The 22,513-nt window shown below is 39.2% G+C and overlaps 3 protein-coding genes and 1 long non-coding RNA gene across 5 annotated transcripts in view; 2 read left to right on the top strand and 2 right to left on the bottom strand.

Annotated features, from left to right (window-relative positions):
- fbp2 (fructose-1,6-bisphosphatase 2) overlaps positions 1 to 4,328 on the top strand; it is a 12,438-nt gene extending 8,110 nt beyond the window's left edge. Inside the window, exons 7-8 of the mRNA XM_077522234.1 lie at positions 2,163 to 2,282; positions 3,583 to 4,328. Of these exons, the coding sequence (XP_077378360.1) occupies positions 2,163 to 2,282; positions 3,583 to 3,768 (306 nt within the window). The 3' untranslated portion in view covers positions 3,769 to 4,328. The remainder of the gene's footprint in view (positions 1 to 2,162; positions 2,283 to 3,582) is intronic.
- A 1,937-nt stretch (positions 4,329 to 6,265) lies between these two features.
- ctsla (cathepsin La) lies at positions 6,266 to 10,679 on the bottom strand. Its single transcript, XM_077521817.1, has 8 exons — positions 10,522 to 10,679; positions 9,438 to 9,573; positions 9,182 to 9,304; positions 8,933 to 9,091; positions 7,704 to 7,928; positions 7,419 to 7,587; positions 6,735 to 6,852; positions 6,266 to 6,662 (listed from the first exon to the last, which is right to left on the bottom strand). Exons 2-8 carry the CDS (start codon positions 9,558 to 9,560, stop codon positions 6,563 to 6,565), a joined length of 1,017 nt encoding a protein of 338 aa, XP_077377943.1. The 5' UTR covers positions 9,561 to 9,573; positions 10,522 to 10,679; the 3' UTR covers positions 6,266 to 6,562.
- LOC144019069 (uncharacterized) lies at positions 9,907 to 20,989 on the top strand. Its single transcript, XR_013283588.1, has 3 exons — positions 9,907 to 10,075; positions 17,755 to 18,320; positions 19,099 to 20,989. It is a non-coding gene; the product is annotated as an uncharacterized LOC144019069 (long non-coding RNA).
- Positions 12,879 to 22,513, bottom strand: part of dapk1 (death-associated protein kinase 1) — a 37,293-nt gene continuing 27,658 nt past the window's right edge. For both annotated transcript variants that reach the window (XM_077521655.1, XM_077521656.1), the window contains exons 19-27: positions 22,249 to 22,468; positions 21,965 to 22,156; positions 20,292 to 20,489; positions 20,084 to 20,222; positions 19,805 to 19,925; positions 19,081 to 19,269; positions 17,734 to 18,240; positions 17,325 to 17,666; positions 12,879 to 15,941 (exon numbers count right to left, since the gene is read on the bottom strand). In XM_077521655.1, coding sequence (XP_077377781.1) covers positions 15,504 to 15,941; positions 17,325 to 17,666; positions 17,734 to 18,240; positions 19,081 to 19,269; positions 19,805 to 19,925; positions 20,084 to 20,222; positions 20,292 to 20,489; positions 21,965 to 22,156; positions 22,249 to 22,468 — 2,346 coding nt within the window. In that variant the 3' untranslated portion in view covers positions 12,879 to 15,503. The remainder of the gene's footprint in view (positions 15,942 to 17,324; positions 17,667 to 17,733; positions 18,241 to 19,080; positions 19,270 to 19,804; positions 19,926 to 20,083; positions 20,223 to 20,291; positions 20,490 to 21,964; positions 22,157 to 22,248; positions 22,469 to 22,513) is intronic.

The following is a 22,513-nucleotide window of genomic DNA, read 5'->3' as shown; positions in this document are numbered from 1 at the left end:
TTGGTGGACTTTGAGTTGTTGACATGAGTTTGAGCCCATTTGGAATGTCATCACACTTCCTTTTCGGCTTATATAGAGAGTCGAGTAAACGCGTTAGGGAAACACACCTGCATCTTAACTCATATGACAAAAATGTGGCAATTGTGGACAATCATTAAAAAAATAAAAATAAGAACATTATTTCTTCAAATAAGCCAAATTGCCAACAGAACAAGAAAAAAAAAAACGTAAATGTACCTGTAATATTTAGAAAACTAAGAAAATAATACTATTCCCATATCAACCACAGCGGTCTTGAAAATTGTATATATATATATATATATATATATATATATATATATATATATATATATATATATATATATATATATATATACACATATTATACAAAAAACAAGTTATATTGACTTTTTCCCAAGCTGTAATAAATAAACTGGCTGTTAGCACTCAAGGCTAAGACTGCTTGATCAAATAAGATAATTAAGTAAAAAGTATCTTAAAATAAGCACAATAATCAGGCCCAGGTGAAGTTTACATAAAACATATTACACTTTGCGTCTTGAAAATAATCAAACTGCCTCAAAATAAGGCCACACTTAGCTTAATGCTAACAGTGCTAACAACGCAAAATTCTGACATGCTAACGGTTAGCATCGATAGTTGCAAGGCAACACAAACCACAGTTTGTGCAACACATACGAATACTCACAGCCATCTTTTTCTTACCCTCTTTGAAAAATGACAAATAGTGACAATTTCGAGCGTACGTCACAAGTCAAAATGGTGTCCAACTCGATGAAAGGAAGCTCTCCGCTCCGATTGCCAGGCTGAGGTGACGTTTACATAAAACATATTATTAAACTTTGCGTCTTGAAAATAATCCAGCAGTTGCCTAAAAAAGGCCACACTTAGCTTAACGCTAACAGTGCTAACAATGCAAAATGCTTTTGACATGCTAACGGTTAGCATCAATAGTTGGCAAGGCTACAGAGATTTGAACACAAACTCCACAGTCAAAATGGCGGCCAACTCAGTGAAAGAAAGCTCTCCCCTCATTGGAAAGCTTTCGATTGGTGTAATTGTGAGGATTATTTTGATTCCAAAATGTGAATAAATTCCGTTTGACTACTATAACAATCTGCCTGTTTTTTTATGCTAGTCAAAGGCAAAAGCAATACAATATTTTTACCATGTATAGCAAGCATTCACATTGCATTTCATTGTGGATTTATCAGAAATTCCCAGATATTCGGAATTAGGGATATCCAAAATTGCCATAATCGTTACAACCCTATTCAAAATTGTCCATATAGCATTTTGCTGAGTCACTTGTAGTAGCAGTAGAAGTACTAGTCTTCTTTCATTTGCATGGCTGTAGTATTATGCTGCCTCCTGGTGGCCACAGTGGGCAGACCAGAAGGAGCAGCACAAATCAGTTGGATTGCAGCATGAAAGTGTCTAATATTTTGGAGTTCTTCTAATGTTTTTGCATTTTTCATATAACGTTGATATTTTTTTTTCTAATAAATTTGTGTTTAGTCAAATATTGTTTTTTTCAAATGTTTTAGCATTGTGTCTATTTTTTTTAATTTTTATATAAGCGGTTTAAGTTTGTGTCAGTTTTTTGTAATATCTTGTCATTTTTAACATTTATTTTTCATCTAATATTTGTGTTTTTGTCCAATATTTTTGTGCATTTTTCTAATATTTGTATATTTTGCATCTCATAAGAAAATGGATGGACATTTTATTTGTTTATTTATTTATGTATTTATTTATTTATTGTAATATCTTTTAATAAATTTCTAATATTTGTGTTTTTGTCAAATATTTTTGTGCAGTTTTCTAATATTTTTACATTTTGCATCTCATAAGAAAATGGATGGATATATTTATTTATTCTTTTTCCATCAAAGAAATATTGTTTTTTCTGAAAATTGTGTTTTTGGTCTATTTCCGCAAGAAAAAAAAAAATTCTAATAGTAATGTATTTTTCCACGAACATTATGTTTTTGTAAAAATTTAGCTTTTGGAGCCATTTATGTAAAAAAAAAAAAAAAAACATTTAAATTGTATGTTTGTTGTTTGTTTGTTTTTTCAATGTTCAATTATTATTATTATTCTTATATTGCCTATTCAACTCTCGTCTTCTGTTTGAGCAGGACGGCGGCGCGCCGTACGGCGCCCGCTACGTGGGCTCCATGGTGTCGGACGTCCACCGCACCATCGCCTACGGCGGCATCTTCATGTATCCGGCCAACCAAAAAAGCCCCGAAGGGAAGGTAAGCTCCGCCTTCTGCGACGACGACCACATCTGCTGCTTTCATGACGCCGATTTCAATTCCTCTTCAAATGCACAGTGTGGAATTGGCAGTTTTACTTTCTTGATAAAAGTGAAGAAAGCAGCAGTGACATTGCAGAATAAAAAGAGAAGCAGGAGAAATGAAAGTCACAGTGAGAAGACAGCTGGGGAGGATGTGAAGGTGGGCGGGGAGGAAGATGATTGATAAGAAGAAGGGGAAAAACATGAAACCTCACTTTGAGACAAGTTGCAGCTATCAGAAAGCTCAGCACAGTTTGACTGTTTGCTAACCAAAACAGCAGGACAGTTGAGGAGAGATGAAACGGGATGAGTAGCGTGGGGGACCTGTTCTAAAAATCGCGGTGGGACATTGTGATTTCCAGGGAGTGCTGCAAAAGTGATCATTTGAAAAGTGTGAATGTTTTTTTGCCTATTGATATTTCTTTCTTTATTATTATTATGAATATTTTTATTATTATTATGAATATGTGTGACGATATCGATATCATAAGTCGTGATACTTTTGTCTCCCGATAGATTATCGATACAGCTCCGCAAGTATCGAGATATTTGTAGTTCATATACAGCCGCTAGAACAGGCTCCACTGTTCATGACTTATTGAGCAATTACTTGGCCTGCCACTAGGGGGAGTGCCTCATAAGAGTGGCGGGGAAATGGACGAAAGTCTTCAGGTGAAGAAGACTCACAGTTTACTTTTACTATGAAAAATGTGTATTATTTCGTCAATTTTAACATTTTAAAACATATTTTATACTTTGACTTTTTGAAGCAGACAATTTCTGAGGAGTATGAATATTGATTTAATATTTAGGTAATTTAATTTATTTACTTTTGCAATGTTACACACAAAAAAAATGGTGTCAGTTTATAAAATGAAACGATTGACTGTGTGATTGACTGACATGTTGCATGACAACAGTGTTTAAGAAAGACACATTTGTTGAACAGGAAGTGGTCTATTTAAAAAAGACATTTGTATTTTTAAAAAAAAAATACGCTCAAGTACTCACTGTGAAGAAGACACCAGTTTTAATGTGTACAAAAAGAAACTATTTTCTCATTGAAAAAACATCAGTTTGTGTCTTGAGTAGTTTTATCGTAGATTATCACGGATTTATGACCTGACCAATATATCGATAATTGCGGTATCGTCATACCATGAGAAATTCGTTATCATACTGAGATTCCCACCCCTAATTATGAATATCATTCATCTCATGACTAAAAATAACAGGTGGTACCGTGTGTGTCTGTGTAGCTGCGTCTGCTGTACGAGTGCAACCCAATCGCCTTCCTGGTGGAGCAGGCGGGGGGCGTGGCCACCACCGGCACCCAGAGGGTCCTGGACGTGCGGCCCCGGGCCCTCCACCAGCGGGTGCCCTTCGTGGTGGGCTCGCCCGACGACGTCAACGAGTATTTGGCATTCGTCAACAAGTACCAGTAGAGCGAGTGAGTGAGCATTAAAAATAAATAAATACATTTATAGAATATATACACACAACACTAAAAATTAAAAAGAAAACAGGATTTTTCTGTAAAATACTGTGCTTTATTTATCTATTTTTATCTGAAACAAAATATCCTTCCTATATACCCAAAGTAAAATATTTTGTGGTTTGGTGCAAAATTCTGTGATTTACTTTATTTAAAATATTTTTGGTGGTTTGATTACATTTATTTGGCCAAAGTATTTAAAATTTTCTTTTTCCCCCCCCAAAACTTTACTGCTACAGTGACTTTTATGTTTACAAAACAAAGTTGTCGTTGTTTTTTTATCTTTATTTGCTTGTTATTTATTGGTTTCATTACAAAAAAAATGTTGACTAAAAAAAGTAAATTATATATATATTTTTGTTTTTATTGTCTTAATTTTGTGATTTTTTTTCTTCATATTTTTTCCACCAAGAAAATTTCTGCTATTTTCAGATCCTCCACAAAATAATGTAAAATAAATACAGTTCCTGAGATACTGGTTTTCTGCTCAAGTTTTGTCTGTTTTTGTTGTTTTCGGCAAAAATTGTATGTATAAATATTAAGTATATTTTAGGGCATATTTTTGAATTTACCATTTACCAGAAAAGAAAAGTTTTTTGTTTTTTTTTAACAGCTAATTGTTTTTCTATTTATCTTATTTTTATAATCAGAAATAAAGATTATAGATACTGTAATTTGTGTAAAGATATTTTAGTTATTAATTTTGTGATTGGTATTTTACTTCCCCCCCATCTACATTTATTTTTTTTCTTTCTAATTGTGCTTTTATTTAAAATAAATAAATAAATAAAATATTTATAATAAAATATACTCCATAATATTTTAAATTGGCATAAACTTGGAAATGTTTCTTTTTTTGCTGAAATATTTTTTTCAACTACATTTTGTATTTTTGCAAAACAAAATTGTTTTTGTTCTTTTTTTTTTTTTTTTTTTTTTTTTTTTTTTATAAAGAGCTCAGAATTGTTCATTCGGTAGTCTTACCGATTCAACGTCTTGTCATCATTGCATATTGCTGTTTTTGTTCTTTTTTGGCATCTTAAAAGGTGGAGTATGTGATGTTCAAACCATTTTCAAGATTTGAATGGAGCCTCTCCCATCAATTTAGCCACGCCCCTCACTAACGTGCACATGACACGCACCTGCCCTTGTCTGTACACAAACTGATGTTAGCCACGGTGGCTAACACTGGTAGCATAGCTTATTCTTGTTGGAATGTTGTCAAACATGAAACGTTACCGGTCTGATGTATTATTTGGAATGTACAACCTATTAAAAATAGATGACAACTTACCTGGCGACAGTGAGAACAATGAATTCAGCTGTGGTTTTCCAGGCCCAGTGATGCATAGAAATTTCTTTTGTCTAGGGTGGGCTGTATGATTCCTTCTTTTGAACTTTTTGTTGCAGCAGTCACAAAGTGCAAAGTGCACGCACACGTTGGAATTGATTGACAGACTGTTGGGTCATCCCTTTGTCTACTGTCTGATCGGCTAGTTTAGTCACACCATGACAAGATTAAGGGGGTATACATATATACATACATATACATATATATATAAGAGGCGGGACGTGATTTTGCACATCAGTTTGTTTCCGGTCCAGGTTGCGAACGTGTAACCGAGGGGCACAAAGTTGGACGCACAATAATTTTTGACGCAGCCCACACGTCGCAAACTGAACCGGAAACAAACTGACGTGCAAAAACAGTCCCGCCTCTTCCGTGGCAATATACCACAGAGGCCTAAAGATGGGGATAAAGAGGGATGACTTTTGTCCAAAAGATTCATTTAATATTATTCTACCGTTACATCTGTTTTGTTTTTAAACATTGTACCCTAGTTTTCCTAACTTAAACTATTTTTAAATGTGAGAATTTTTCATCTTTTTCCAGGTGGTAATTTGTTTTACAGCCAGATATTTTTATAACTTAATTTCCTGATTTGTTAGCACAAAATGTTTTTTTTCTCCCTAAGTTTTGTCAATTTTTTTTTTCTTAAAATATATATTTCAGCATTTTGTTCTCCATTAAAAATATTTAGTGATATTTTTACAACTTAATTTGGTCGTTTTTTTTCTCCCTAGGTTTTGGCAAAAAAACTTTTCTTAAAAAAAAAAAATTCCCATTGAAAATATTTAGAGCAAAATTTTCATAACTTAATTTCCTGATTTGTTAGCAAAAATGTTCATCCCCCCAAGTTTTGTCAAATTTTTCTAAAAAATAAATAAATATATATATATAAAATATTTTTTTTTTTTCCTCCCATTAAAAAATATTTTGTGTGAGCAAAATTTTATAAATGTGTTTTTCTTACTGGCGAGTTTAATAAAAAAAAAAACTGAGTGGCCAATTTAAGTTTTTTCTTTTCTTAATCTGAAATGCCAAAAATCCATGTGGTTTTCAGAAAGGAAAAAAACTAAACATTTGAACAAAGGCTAACAAACAATTGTAGTGTTTCACACCTTTAATGGTCAACATTAAACGTAACATAAAACATTAGAAAAACGGACATTTACAAGAACAAAAGAGTTCTCCACTCACTGAGCAGCATATTTACAAAGAATAAAAGACAACTAAAATTTGTTCAAGACAAATTGGCTTAAAACTGGCGTTGTTTCCAACAAAAAAACAAAAACAACGCTCATTTGTTGACTGAAATCAAAACCCTGCGCATTCACGTGTTGCAATTTGAAAAAAAACAAAACAAAAACATGACTAGGTGGCGCTATGGCGGCGGTCCTCGTCAGACCAGCGGGTAGCTGGCGGCGGTGGCGATGCCGCAGTGGTTCTTGCGGTCTTTGGCCATGTAGATGTAACCATTGTCGCCCCACTTCTCGCTCCAGCTGCAGGGATTAGCGCAAACGGGTTAGCAATGAGACGCTAGCAACGTTAGCGGCAATGTTTTCGGCACCCACCTGTTCTTGACGATCCAGTACTTGCTGCCGTCCACGTCTTGGCCCTCGAAGCCGTAGCCCACCACCAACACGCCGTGGTCCAGCTCCTCGCTACTGCATTCCTTCTCATAGTAGATGCCTAAATGGCATTTAAAAAAAAAAAAAAAAAAAAAAATGTTTTTGTTTGGCTAAAACATGACTATGCTTTGTGTGGGGAAACAAATATATATATATATAAAAAAAAAATCCATTTAAGGGTGTTCTGTTTCTTTTTTTAGCAGCCAAAACTGCTTTTGTTTTAGACAAATGTGTTTTGTTTTTTTAAACAAAACAAACAAAAAAATTTTTTTTTAATTATCTATTTTAAGAGTTTTTTTTTTTTTTGCAGCCAAAATTTGGCAAAACCATAGTTTTTGGGAAACAAATTCATTTAAAAATGATCTATTTTAAAGGGTTTTCAGAATTTTTTTTTTCAGCCGAAATGACAAGATTCTGCTTTTTGTTTTAATTTTAGGGAAAAAAAAAAAAAAAGCTGCCAAAATGTCCCCACTTCACAAAAATGTCCTCATTCTGTTGGATAAAGACGCATTTTGGTCCTCACTATGTCTTATGTACAAGAACACACGCACTCAAAATCCTCATTTTCAACATTCATTACAACCCTCCACCCAACCACCCGTTTCCAAATCAGCGACCCGACCCGACCTGACTTGTAGAACTGGAAGGACTCGTGTCCGGCGTCGATGGCCACGGAGACGGGCCCCACGGAGGCCACGGCCTTCATCAGCCCGTGCTCCTTGCCGCTGGGAACGTCCACGAAGCCCGTGTCGTTGGCCGAGTTGAACTTGGGGTCGTAGTGGCACGGCTGGTCGTCCTGCGGGAGGTGGAGATTGGGAACGCTTGGTTACCGTGATAACAACAACCACTTTACAGCCAATGTTTTCTTTCGGTTTACTAAAAAATACACGATTTTTTTTTTTTTTAATATACCGTTCCCAGGTAGGGATAAGCGTCCTCCGAGTCGAGGCCGTCGTTGTCCTTGATATACTGGAAGGCCTGGTCCATCAGGCCCCCGTTGCAGCCTTCGTTGCCTTCGGGCCGCGAGCAGTCCACCAAGTTCTGCTCGCTCAGGGAGACCAGCTTGCCCGACTTGCGGAAGTGCTGACCCTCCAGGGCCCCCGTGGTGCTGAAGGCCCAGCAGGACCCGCATTGACCCTAGTACATAAACACCAGACGTCACAACGGGAACCCAAGAGGACCAAAAACAAAATCGATGGTTAGCCCGTCTATGGTGATTGCCATTCTACGTTAGCATTAAGCTATTACATTTGGCCATCAAAGTTGAAGGAGCACATTAGCACTTTGATCCGGAGTACAAAGACGTGTTTGTGTACATTATAAGGTAAAAGGGAGGGAGGGGGTGCGAGTGCACAGTGTAGATAAACAAGTCCACCGCAAAGGCAGACATCTTATCTTTCACGCAGAGCTAAATATTGACTCCATTACACAGCCAAAGGGAGACAAATATTAGAAACAGTATACCTAAAATGTTAACATTATAATTACTTGGATTACAAATATTTCTATTCGCGGTTTGATATTTTTTAAAACATTATTTTACAATTTCTGACAGTCACCAAAATATTAAAAACTTCCAGCACAAACACTATTTTTTTAATTGAGGAATTAATGTGAGCAGTGTTACTAATAAAGGAACATTTGTATATAATAAAAATTATTTATTATACTGGAACTGGTTCTCGTTTGTGATTTTTTTTTTTATAAATAAAAATTAACAATATATATAATAGCTAATATAAGAACAATTGCTTAATTAAAAAAACGGTTTGCAGAAAGTACTTTTTATGCATTTACTTTTTTTTTTTTTTTTTTTTTTTAGAAAAGTCAAATATGCCATTAGGCTAACAATAATTAATTTTACAAAAACATTACTTTATTTGATAAATTGATTATCAAAACACTAAAGAGATTATTTGATTTGACTTCAAGGAATATTTTTTGCAATACAGATCAGAATTTTTCAAAGGAGAGAGAGAGCGCGATAATTATTATTAAATTAATAATCTAATAATTAAATCAACAACAACAACAACAACAACAATAGCTCATTTCCCCATGGTCGAAATCCAGCACTAACCCAAATCATACCACAACTCAGCACTCCCGAAATGATATTATGGGACTGCGGGTGAGGTCACCTGATCCTTGACGGGGGTGACGTAGCCGTGGTCCCTCCAGTCCACCGAGTGCGGCGCCTCCAGGAAGTTGGGCTCCATGAAGAGCGCCCCTCTCGCCTTCTTCTGCATCTTGTTGCCGCGCTTGTAGCCGTTCATGATCTGACGGAACTCTTCGTGAGTCTGAAGACAAGCGCGGGGGGGCGGCGGGGTTAGTAAGGCGTCCACGATTAAGACCTACTTTGGACGGCCGTCGCGTCGGGGGCAGCGCACCATGTCTCCGAAGTGGTTCATGCCCAGGCTGTACGTGTGTTTGCCCATGGAGTGCTCCAGGTTGTGCAACTCGATCTTCCGCAGGTTCTTCTCCCACACGATCCTTCTCCAGCCTTCCTCCTTCTGCAACAACATCATCAGACACGTTTCAACAAAAAGCAGAACGGCGTCAAAAAGAAAGCTAACATTTCTCTGTTGCTGAGGAATTAATAGTGATCGGTTCAGAAGTGTTCGTTTGTTCATTTCCACACGGTACCTCGTGGTACTGCTTGGAGTGCCAGCTCTTCCACAGGTCCCAGTGCTCGTCCAGCTGAGGGTCAAGGCTGGGGGCCGAGGCCGCGGCGCTCAGGCACAAAGCCAACATCATGAGAGGCAACATGCTTGTGGCTTACCTGCAGGGAGACGGCAACAACATTAAAATATTCTAATACACAATTATGTCTTCATTCTGACTCTTTTTTTTTGACGACCACAAAACATTTTTATACAATTCTTTAAATTTGATTAATATTTGTGTGTGTATTTTACGTTTAACTACTTGTTTTTATGCTTTGCTCCACAGCTCTTGGTACAGCAGGTGTTCCTAATCAAGTGTCCGTTGGAGTGCAACACGAAACCCAGTTAAGCTTCCAGTACATGCACCACACACATTGGAACAACAACATCTCCTCGAACACTCATTCACGCTCCACTTCGTCAGTTTCCATTACTGAAATTGAACAGGAAGCAGGAACAGACAAACCAGTTCCTATTAAAATCTGAAAATATATAAGAAAAGAACTCGGACAATGGTAGTTCCGAAAACGGAAACTGGTTGTTTTTTTATTTCCGGTTTCTTTCTCTTTTTTTTTTTTTTGCCCAGTCACGGGATGTACGAAGGCGAGCCAAGAAAACGTGAGCCATCCAAACTTGCGGCACACACACACACACACACACACACACACACACACAAAAAAGGAACATTTAAATCATGATGAAAAATCGGAACGTTATTTCGGAATATTTACTCGCCATGTTGACGCTCTTTCGCACACATTGGAACGTGACAACTGGGAAGTTTTAGTTGAGAGGTCAAGAAAAGGCAAGCCGAATTCAAGACGACGACTAAAACTATCGAAGGATTATAAAAACGTCGATGTATTTATTGAGGACATCTAAATTCTGACGAGTAATATGTTTAAATACCATTTTCCTCAATGTAGTGCGTCGCTCCTTGCTATTATTTTTGTTCGACAAATCCCCACGATTACATTCCATGAAATTCTTGCATCAAGCTAAAATAGTCACAAATGCTAAGTAACTCTTAAAACTGAATTACAAAATAATCACGTCATACTTACTTGCAGCCCTTTTTCAGACGAAACGTGTGGGGGAGAAATAAAGAGGGAAAAATGATCCTACTGCGGTGAAGCCACACAAACTTTATAAAGGGTTTGAGTGGCAGTCGACGACCCGCCTTCCGAGCTCTCTGATTGGATCGTTTCTTGTTTGTTCCCGTTTGAGGCCCTCCCTTTTCGTGACGTCACATTGGACGCACGTGATTCCTCATTGGAATTACGCTGAGAAAAAAACAACAACACAATTTAACGACGTTTGTCCCTTAAAATGACCTAATTTAATACAGTTTCGTAACCACACGAATGATTTATACTACATTGTACGTGTAATCTTTTTTTTACTTGACGCCATCTAAAGTAACAACGGCACATTTGAACAAAATAGGAGCGTGCGCTCCTTATCCCCACCGGGAACGCCCGCTAACTTGCCCCGCGAGAGCAAACACCAGTCGAGATAAATAATAGTCAATAATTAAAACAAAACAAAACAAGAAAAAGGCATCCAAAGTGTTATCATAAAGTAATGAGAAAGCAGGTTAAAGTATGTGGACTTTGAACGCCCGTCACAACAACACTGTTGACGTTTTTCTTGATTACCAATACATTTGGGAAGTCACTGTCTGACTTGTTTTTGGAGATTAGCTACGTTATCTTTAGCTGGAGGATGTAAACGTGGAATGGCGAGGTACTGTATAATGAGAATTATAAGTTTTACTCAAATTTTTTAAAGAAGATTTTTCACAATGTCACACAAAATTGTTCTTCAAGGCCTTTTTTTTTTTTTCCTGTCAAAGAAATCTCTTTTTTTTGGTACGGAGCCCGACCAGGAGACGTCACAAGAATATTTAAATTAAATATATTAAATATTTAAAAATAATATATAGATATAAAACAATACTTTGCAATATAATGCAATAGTATTTGATTTAACACAATAGTGTCCCTCAGTCTGGAACTCATCATCCAATTTTCCAAATTCTTACTGCAATCCGCATTGTATTTAAGTACGGACTGTTATTTTTGGCAATTTTTGTCACGCTACTATAGCATAAAGCTAAATTAAAATGAGCAAGAGTCCTTCATTAAAACAACTTTGTGATTGTTTTAAGTTCATTTACATTTGCTACTTTACAATATTATTAATATTAAGCTAAATAAACCATAAGTGCAAACAGAAGAAAAGCTAACCCAGTTTTCAATAAAAAAAAAACAAAAAAACTCATGAAATGTAATTGTGCTTTTTTTTTTTAAAACATCTGTCATTCAAATTTCTTACAGTATTGACAAAGACATTAAAAGACTAACATTAAAGCACTCGTATCTGAAGGCACAATATATATTAATGGTTCTGTTATTCCTATTTCAATCTTTGAATTTTAGCTACAGAATAGAACAAGGCGAAAATCTGATTCACACAAATCAAGTGGAACAAGTTGATTTGTTTGTAGAAAAAAAAAACATTTTCTTTGCATGCATCACATCTTTAGTTTTTTGTTTTTTTACATTAGCAACTGTCTTAGCATAGCATAATGCCTTGCTGAGTTAACAGCTACATTAGTTTAGCATATCGATTGTAATTAAACGAGTTAAAGCTAAACTAGCATCTAAAAAATGAATAATCATCTTTCAAATAACTTTGTACTTTTTGGGATGCTCATGCAGCACAATTCGTCATTCACATACAAAAAAAAAGAAAGAAAGAAAGCTTTTGCTGCAAATAAAAGTTTTGAATTAAAGTTCGGTCATTAGCCACCGCTTGCAAAAGTCAGCGTTTTTCCGTAGCGTGACGACTGGATGATATGTTAGCGTGATCGCGTGATGACTGATCGAGCACTTTTTTTTTTAAAGACAGCCACAAGTCCGGACAGCGCGCCCGTGTACAGAAAGAAAACAGGAAAGAGTCAGTTTTGTTACCTAGGCGTTTTTTTTTTTTTTAAGTACATTCCTCACATTAATCAGCTGAGCTGGTTATCAGGTTAAAAGTCAAAAGACCACGTCTGCGCACACTTGTGGCACTCAGACCACCACAACAATCAACTTAATCAATAATGTGCTGTTAATGAGTCACAGTATAAAGATAGTCACTGTGTGTTGTACTTGTATCATCTTGGATCCATTTTCATAATTGCAGTGATCATCAGATTTCCCTCATATGCTGATTAAAACACGTTTTTATTTTTTAATTTAGCTTTTTTTTCTGACGCTTAATTCCTGTTGAACAACAGCGCCATCTGGCAGGTGTTCCCATGTAACAAAAAAAAAAAAAAAAGTGGATCAAGATTGCAGTGCTTGTTTCCACTTTCATTTATGTCCTTGAAAGTATAACAAAATACTTGAAAACCAAAGCATGTACAACAAAATTCACAAGTTGTTTTTATTCTTATTAAAAACAAAAAAATGTTACACGATAACATACTGAGAACATGCTGAAGGAACAGAACATAAATAGAACAAACGTAGAAAAAAATACATTTAAAAAAGCTGGTTAAAATTATTTTCTGTTTTGGTCAGAGACAATGATATCATTACTTAGAAAAATAGAACTAAAAACAACACATAAATCCCTTTCGGTTCATATTGGGTGTGATATTGGACAAGGCCATGGTATATGTTTAAAGCCACACAACATTGGCAACATTTACACACAAAAACAATAAACGTCAATGTGCGTGTGTTTTGTTGTACATTCAAGTGGTATAAAAAAAAAAAAGTGACACAAAAGGAAGCGGGGGGAAAAAAAATATGACAGGAAGTAGTCGACTTTTCAAAAACATGGTCAACATGTAACATTTAGCAGCTTTTGGCCCGTTTACGTGGCCCAACGAAGAGACAAATTGGAGGACACTGGTATTTAACGCCGATTCAGAAAACGTTTTCCTTTTCTAGGGGCTGTGGAGATAATGGGCTAACAGCTAGCATTAGCTTTAACTGTTGCCGTTTTCCCGAGAGGAGGAGTGTCAAATCAAATCTCAAGGAATTTTTGTGTTGAGGAGGCTGGAAATTATGCGGAAACATGCATTTAATACTTACAGCTAATTCTGGAATTGTTCTCTAAAACGCCAATTTCACTCTGTAGCGCCCCCTGGAGAGTTCAACAAATTTCAACATATTTGGGTAGATGTCTAATTGTCTATCATGTCAAGAACACATTATAAAAATCTTATTTAAATTTAAAAAAAAAAAAAAAAAAAAAAAAAAAAAAAAAAGGACCAATGTCGTCAAGCAGCCATTTTGGGGTAAATTCCAGTGATCGTACTACAACTCAAACCTGATAATTTTTAGCACACACCCCAAATTCCTCTCCCCAACTATTTGCATATAATTATGAAAATGTAAATATTTTAGGAAAGTCACAAAAACTGAACCCTGGATACCAGTTTCACTGATCAACACAAAATGTTCAATCTGACTAGAAGTCTCAAGGACCCATGCCCCAAATTTAAAATAAATGTATTTTTATTATTTTTATGTGGTTTCCAGCCATTCAACATAAAAAAAAACCCCAAAAACAAATCATTTTTGATCGAACCCTGATGACCCAAACAAATACTCGACTTATTCCTTTATTTTATAAAGGAAAATTTGGGCTTTTTCTTCTTTTTTTTGTAAAAAGTAATTGTAGTGTTTCGTGCAGACAAAGGCACAACTGCTCTTATTTGTGCTTGGGGGAGGTAGTAGGCCACAAAGGCACTGGGATTAAATGCCGCGTCGGGATTGAAGAAAAGGCCAAGATGAACGTGTGGTGATTACGACATCCACTTTGGCTGCGGAAACGGTAGACGAGATGTGCGTTAAATTGTGTAAGACATACATACATACACTGGACATAAAATGCTGTGTTCACTTCAAACCGTCTTTGCTTTTTACACGCACAACCTAGCGTAGCGATTAGGCGACGTCAACACAATTGCTTTTCGACAAAAATCTGAGACACGACGTAACAGCGGATCCAGCATTTGTCTGTTGTGTGCCTTTTACACAGAACACAGCAAAGGTACGATGTAGCCGTAACTGTGCACGTTTTTCACGCAGCAACACCGTATTCAGCAATCAGATCCTGACCACCAAATTACAAGTGTGAACACAGCTTCAAAAAAGCAGCACAAGGAGGTGAATCAAAAGGGAATCTCAAAGCCCCTTCCGCACTGTCCAAGGCGTAACGGTTTGTTGGCTTGTGCCTTCAACACACGGCTTCATGCGATCAGAAGGGGGCGTGGTCAGCGAGTCTCATCTTGAAGCTCTCGTTATCCTCCCGGATACTATGTCGGACGCCGTTAAATTCCTGGGTGGCTTTGAACCACACCGAAACGATGTCCAGTATGAAAGGGGCTTCCGAGGCACCGATTTGTGCGGACTGTAGCCCCTTTTGCACTGTTTTCCTGGTAAACTGGAGGCATTAATGGTGCAGCCGGCATTTATTTTCTGTGCCTTTCACACAGCGCCAGCCCGAGCGGGACGCTGACGTCTCTGCATGCGCATTGCAGTTTCACGCACCTAGATAATTAGATGCGTGGCGCGACGTGGGCGCCTGCATCCGGAATTGCGACAACTGCGTTCAACACAAAAGGGAGGGCGAGAGAAATGAATGCTGGATGTTTCACACCCCCCACACAGCTGTCGTCCCGCCGCTCTTACGGCTTCGATTCAACAGACAAAAAGGTCAACTTCTGGGAGCCGACGATCGCTTTCGACACAAAAGCAAACATCAGGTGGCAAATTTCACACTGCCTTTGAAATCTTGATGGAAATGAGTAGACTGGATGGGAATATGGTATTGGTACCTTACACACTTGATTCCTGGGGCAGTGAGAATTGATTTTGACACAAAAGTGGCCATGTTGTAAATAGGTCCACCACTATCCGGTACCTTACATGCAAAACGGCAAGGCAGGCTGTGTGAAAGGGGCTTCCTCTTAGGGGTGCAATCAGCCGTTTAACAACATCCAAATAAAAAAAAATTCCTCACGCTGGAGCGGGGCGACATTTTAGCGGGAAATGACGGAGCTGATGGAGTTGTAGGACGTGCCCCCGTTGCAGGTGGCGGCGTAACCGTCGGGATAGCCGTTGGCGTCGGCCAGCCCCCGCGCGGCGACCCGGAAGACAGGCGAGGCCTTGAGGAGGAAGTCGGCAGCGTCCCGCCGACCGAGCTCGCGCAGCTTGAGCATGAGGGCGCCCACCGTGCTGCCGGGACGCCCGCTCCACTCGCGCAGCAGGGCGGCCGTCGGGCTGGGCGTCCCGCAGGGCGGCGTCCCGTTGCCGCTGTGCTTGGCCACCAGCTCGCTGAGGCCGAGGTTCATGGCCAGCAGGCACCAGTCCTTGCCCAGGGCGTCGGGCGGGTCCAGCATGCGGCACAGCTTGCGGCGGGCCAGCGGCGCCACGTCGGCGATGTGCACGTCGGGGCCCAGGACGCCATGCTGGTACACCTGCGCACACGGATACAAGCTCATGTATAAAAAGTCGACACACCCCTTTTCAAACGCCTGATTTTGGTGAGAGAGCAAGATAAACTAACATATACGACTCAATTGTTTTTCAGTAAAAGAGGGGGGAAAAAAAACAAAAACAATAAAAAAAAACAGATGTGCTTGCATAAGTGTGCACGCCCTCTTCTATTAGGGATGTGGCCGTGTTGAGAATTAACCAATCACATCCAAAATTGTTAAATGTGAGTCAGCGTACGCTTGCCCCCATTTCAAATGCCAAAGTAAAGTTCAGATTTACTAAGGCTTTCATGAAATAGCATCAGAGTTATAGATGAACAAAGATAGTAATAGATTCAAGGGTGGCGAGATCCGGTCCTCGAGGGCCGCAGTCCTGCAGGTTTTGGATATTTCGCTTCTTCAACACAGCTGATTCATGATCAGCTCATCAGCAAGCTCTGCAGAAGCCTGATAATGAGCCTGTTAATTGGAATCAGCAGCACTTTGAGTAGGGAAATCTATAAAACCCGCAGGACTCCGGCCCTCGAGGACCGGCATTTGCCACCTCTGAAGAGAGATGGACACAAAGAATGATAGCCATACCTGAATGTGCAAATAGCAAAGTTGTGGGGCGATTTATTGATTTATTTATTTTTTAACAGTATTCATGGCACTTATTTTTGTAAGGGCTTAATGTAATGAAAAAAAATATAATAATAAATGTGCTTTTAAATAATACATTCAAAGACATTTAATATATATATATATATATATATATAGGGAGAGCAAGAAGCACAACGGCAAAGACAAAAATATTGGACAAAACATGCATGAATAAGTTTAAAAAAAAATTTTTTTTTAAAGACTTTCTGGGGCTCTTTTGGTTTCAGTAGGCATAAAACACAGGATGGTAGAGGATCGAGACATTCAATAATCTTTTGAACCTTTTCAGCAAAAATGTGGCTGATCTTGAAATATTTTCTGTTTCTTCCTCTTTGTTCAGTTTTACTTTCAAACTTGCCTTGTAGCAGACGCGGGTGACGTCATGCATGCTGTGATCAGAGACTTTAAATTGCTTTTCTTTCATCTTCAAATATTAAAGGAATGTTTGTAGGAATGGATGAAAAGGTTTTTTTTGTTTGTTGGGGTTGTATTAAAAAAAATGCCTTGTTACAGCTGCAGTGAAAATGAATGTAAAGTTGAGACAGTATAAAAACAATAGTGGAACACCGCCCAGTGGCCAAAAGTAGAATTACACCCACCAATAATTCACAAAATTGAACCCTGAACCCATGATAGACGGGGGGTTACTGTGGATTAATAGAGATCAATATGAGCTATAGATATAGAGATGAAGGGAGAGAAATATTTTTGGTGCCACGCTACCTCTGCGCAGCCAAAGGCAAGGATGGCGCTGAAGCTCTCCCTGTATCCTCCCATGGTGTTGGTGAGCGAGGTCTCCCTCTGCACCTGCGCCCTCAGGAAGTCCTTGGGCTGGTATACCATGACGGGGGCGTGGCGCTCGCGCAGCTGCTGGGGGCTCAGGTAATACTTGGCGGTCAGCAGGCCCGGCAGCGTGGACGCCAGCAGGTTCTCGGCGATGGCGCACACGGCGTCCAGCAGGGCGCAGCACTTGGCCCGCTGAGACTCGTGACCCCGCACCTGGATCTCCACGCCCTGGCCATGGTTGACCAGCAGCACCATGGCCTCCGTGCCCGACCGGCTCACCTGAACGTTAGGGGGACATTTTCATGTCGTTAAATGCGTTACAGTCCCTGACCCCGCCCCCGCTCACCTTGGCTCCGTCCGTCCACAGGTGAATGTCGTTCTCTCGTCCTTCCTCGTCGTCCTCGTCACCGTCGGGCTTCTGTTGCCGACTCCATCGGCACAGGTTGACCTGTAGCTTGTGGAACAAACCGCAGGGGAAGGCAGCCAGGTGCTCGGCGGGCACCAGGCGGACGCCGCCGTAGACGGCGGCGGCGGCGTCCCCCACCTCGGTATCGTCGTCCTCGGCCCACGAGCGCCGCAGGCCCCCGGCCTTGATGAGGGCGGGCACATCCACCATGGCGGGCTCGGTGGCGTCGCGGGCGCACACGTCCATGGCGTCCAGGATCTGCAGCAGCTCTTCCACGTCGCTGTCGGGCGCCAGCGCCTGCACCTCCTCCAGCCTGTAGCGGCCCCTGTAGTGGTGGATGGCCTTGGGCGTCTCCACCGACAGCAGGCGACCCAGAACGCCGCTGCACAGCCAGCGCGGCTCCAGCAGCACCACGTCCTGCACCGTCTCGCTCTGCATGATGTTGATCTGTGCAGCACGGGGAAGGAAGACATTCGACTCAACCGCAGAAAGAGGACCAGATGTGTTTTTCAAGTTAGTATTAAGTGGTAAGTGACAGAAGGTATATTCTGCTATATAAGACCATGTTGATATGTAATTTGTTGAAGGTCTTATTCAACAAGTCATGTTTCTCCTTAAGTCTCCAATGTTTTTTTTTTTGTTTTTAATTAAGTACCAGTACTATTTTAAAAAAATCCCATGTTTACCTTATTTACATTTGTTGTAGTTACTACTACTTAAATGTATTTGTTTATTTAAGTTTATTGAGTATTAGGGCTGCACGATATTGGAAAATCATACAATATGCTATAAGGTTGATGAAATACCGATATCAATATTATTGCGATTTGATATTTAACGTGTATCTAAAGAAATTACATTTTTATTATCGAATGAAAGAATTACATTTTTTTTTTCATGCAGCAAAATAAGCAAACTTAATATAATCTTAGTTAATTGTAATGACCTCTCGAGAATGTTCAACTATTGGATGGTGGTGCATAGTTTAGTTAGCGGCTGACTGGTCAAATTCAGATAAAAACATAAAATTTCATATGAAATTAATTGCACGTCTTTGTGATATGCATATTGCATGAGCCAATATCGCGACATCAATATTTTTTCGATATATTGTGCGGCCCTATTGAGTATTGTCTGTTTATTCTATTTAGTTTAATACATTCAATTTCGTGGTCTTTGTATTTTGTCCTACAGAAGGAATATTTCATTTTATTTAAGTTTATTGTATGTGATTTTATTTACATTTATTTTGTGTAAACGGGCGATTACAGAATGCGACCAACTGACCTCTCCCATGCTGTGCAGCTGCATCGCCAGGCCTCTGAGGTGCTGCTGGCTGACCAGCGGGTTGATGTTCTCCTGGACGTCGCTGACAAACTGCTGCCACGACGTCAGCTGGTTGGGTCCGCTCAACTTGCGCCAGGCGGGCAGCGCCGCCAGCAGACGCTCCGACAGCAGCGTCATGGCGCCGCAGCTCTGCGCGCAAGAAACATGTCATCGTTGCATCCTGTGTGTATATGGAGGACCAAAACTGCCAAAATTAAAAATAAATAAATGACTAAATAAACGATTAAAAGTGAAAATAAAAATATAAAATAAAAACATATAATTCAAAAATACAAAAAATATATAATTCAAAAACTAAATACAAAGATTCAAAAACAAAATAAAAAAATATAAATCGAACTAAAAACAAAATACAAAAAAATGTAAATGGAAATAAAAACAAAATAAATAAACGGAAATAAAAACAATATAAATGGAAATAAAAACAAAATACAAAAAAATATAAACGAAAATAAAAACAAAATACAAAAAAATATAAACAAAAATAAAAACAAAATACAAAAAACTATAAACTAAAATAAAAACAAAATACAAAAAAAATATAAACGGAAATAAAAAGAGTTTTGGTCCTCCATACGTGGGAGTGGGTGAGTGAGTGAGTGAGTCAAATATGCAAGCACATGTCATAAGTAAATGTCAAGCCTTAGTTTTCACATGCACTCACAGAGATGATGTGCGAGCGCAGCTCCTGCAGATGATTCCTTAGCAGCTTCATGTCTTTGGAGTTGGAGGCGCCAACGTCCATTACAAACAGCTTGTCGCTGATCTGCAGGTCGTTGCCAAACCTCCAATGTAACATTAACAAATATTATTTTCATTGATTGATTTATTTTTGCATCTAATATCCCGTTGGCACGGTTTCATGATTGCATTTGAAGGTAATTGTTAAGTAAAACTGACATGAAATAATAAAAAAAATGTAAAACAAAAGCACGTTGCTGACCTGCTCCTGACTTCCTTGAGGAGCGCTCTCTCTTTGTTGTAGTTGAATTCTCCGGAGAAACATCTGGGAACGTCGGCCAGGTCCGCGTGCGTGCCCACCAGGACCACCACCAGAGGCTGCTGGACCCTCCCGCCGAACACTGCGAGCAGCGACAGCGTCAACTCCACCGAGCCCCGTCCCGACGGCGGCTACGCTCGAGAAGACTCACGGATGTTGGGGTGCAGCGGCGTGAGGGCCTTGAGCATGTTGAGCCAGTAGCTGACGTGGCTCAGCTGGCTCTCGTACGGCTCCTCCACGCTGAAGACCACCACGTGGATGGCCGTGGCGTCGTTGGCCGCAAAGTAGTCGTAGGCGCAGTAGTAGACGGGGTTGCCAGAAAACTCCCACACGCTGAAATCGCCCACGCCTGCAAAAATGCAACTTAGTTAGCAAACACTCGAAAATCCGTGATGTACAGAAACTATTTTAAAAAACATTTTTCACTATACATCAGTCACTGCACACTTCCCCCTCCCACACACTTCAAACAACATTTAAAAGAGACTTTTTAAACACATTGTGGATGTACTTGAGTAGACAAAAAAATTGCCGGCATTAAATGTCACAAAAATACTCTTCAGTATTGATAAGTACTGAACGCTGTGAACATCCCTAGAAGTCGTTCAGTGGTTGATACTTGATTTTTAAAAACAGACAAGATGGGCCAAGCAGGTTATTCCTCTTTGTGCTTAAGTTTTTGTTTTTTTTGTTTTTTTTATTTATTCACTACTTCATATTTGTTCACTGATGTAAAATGTATTCACTTGTAAAAAAACAAAACCAAAAAAAAACAAACCTGTATTCACACTTCAAAATGTTTGCTTTGTTCTTGTTTACTGCAAAACTGATGTTTATGTCCAGCACTTTGTATACAGCAACGCCTGTTCTTAAAGCGCTTTATAAATAAAGTTGAGTTGAGTATATACAAAATACGTAAAATACGTATAAATACGTAAAACAGTTTTTTCAAACAAAATAATTCTTATTTCACTTCTATTATTTATAGCTAAGTTAAATATTTGGTTTTTAAAAAAGCGCAAAATTGTGAATGTGGTTTTTTACTGGTTGACTTTCTTTACTGTTAACAATAAATCAATTGGCCAATCATTTAAAGTAATAAAAACAATTTTTTTTGGGGGGGGGTTTATGGCATCATATTTTATATTTCATTGTACGAGGCTGTCCTCTTTTTGTGAAGCACTTTGTGACCTCTGTGAAAGGTGCTATAGAAATAAAGCTACTAACTATGTAAAGGTTTATATCAATAATAAATAATTCAGGTCATGTTTAATTATTTACAAATAATGTAATTATTTATTACAACTAAAAAAAAATGATGATGATGATAGATAAATACAAACATGTCACATGTACTACAAGTATTTTTTTTGATGGATTGTATGTATTATTTAAGCATTTACAATAAAACATTAAATATTCCTAATATGCTAAATCCATAAAATAAAAAAGGAACAAATACATATTAATTAACCCATTTTAGGATGAAGCTTTTCCTCGTGCATAACCATGAGTTGTATTTCTCTTGAATGATTTAAAACCAAACTAGTGAGCAGTGTGAGTAAATGGTTTGATGTGACAATATGTCTGAATATATTAATAAGCAAACGGAAAACTGAAGTGTTCTAATGCCAAAATGTTACCAGCGACCAGAGCCAGACATAATTAAAAGTCTTAAATGTTTATTAAGCATGCATTTTAAATCAATTAATGATGTTTACAAACTGTACATTATTCGTGTCAAAATTATTGCTATAAATCATAGATCTCCACGATATAGTGGGGTCGCAGTTGAAAAGTCAAACGCAGTAAGATGCATCTCACCATGGATGTTGGCGTGCTGGATGTCGACGGCCCTGGTGGCCTGCTCATCGGCGGCGGCGGGGGAAAGGCTGCTGTGCGCGGGCGAGAACACCTCCAGGACGCCTTTGGTCAGGCTGGGCTCGAACATCATGCTGCGACTGCGCACGCTCACGTTCTCACAGCCCGGGTACAAATTGTTGTTGCTTACTGACACTGCAACAGAACATTTGGCAGGCATGTCTTTCGAAATGACGGAAAGTCACCAACAGTCTAAAACGTCACCGTACGGGACGGCCGCAACCTACCGGCGGGTTTGGAGTGGACCGGAGAGTTGGGTTGTCTCGTCGCGTTGGTCATGCGCGTGGTCCGACGTCGGCGGAAGAAGCTGCGCAGGATGCCGCACTTTAGCGACTCCAGTAGCGTGCTCTTTCCCGCCCCCTGGTGGCCGAAGAGCTTGAGCTTGATGCGCGGCTGCGCCGTCTGCGTGGGCCGCAACTGCTGGATGAAGGCCAACTTGTGGTTGTCCTGCGGCACAACGCAAAAACATTTTCACTATTAATAGCTTCTTTC

Source organism: Festucalex cinctus, chromosome 5 (assembly GCF_051991245.1).
Source record: "Festucalex cinctus isolate MCC-2025b chromosome 5, RoL_Fcin_1.0, whole genome shotgun sequence".
NCBI classification, from domain to species: Eukaryota; Metazoa; Chordata; class Actinopteri; order Syngnathiformes; family Syngnathidae; genus Festucalex; species Festucalex cinctus.
This window is presented reverse-complemented; position numbering and strand designations above follow the sequence as displayed.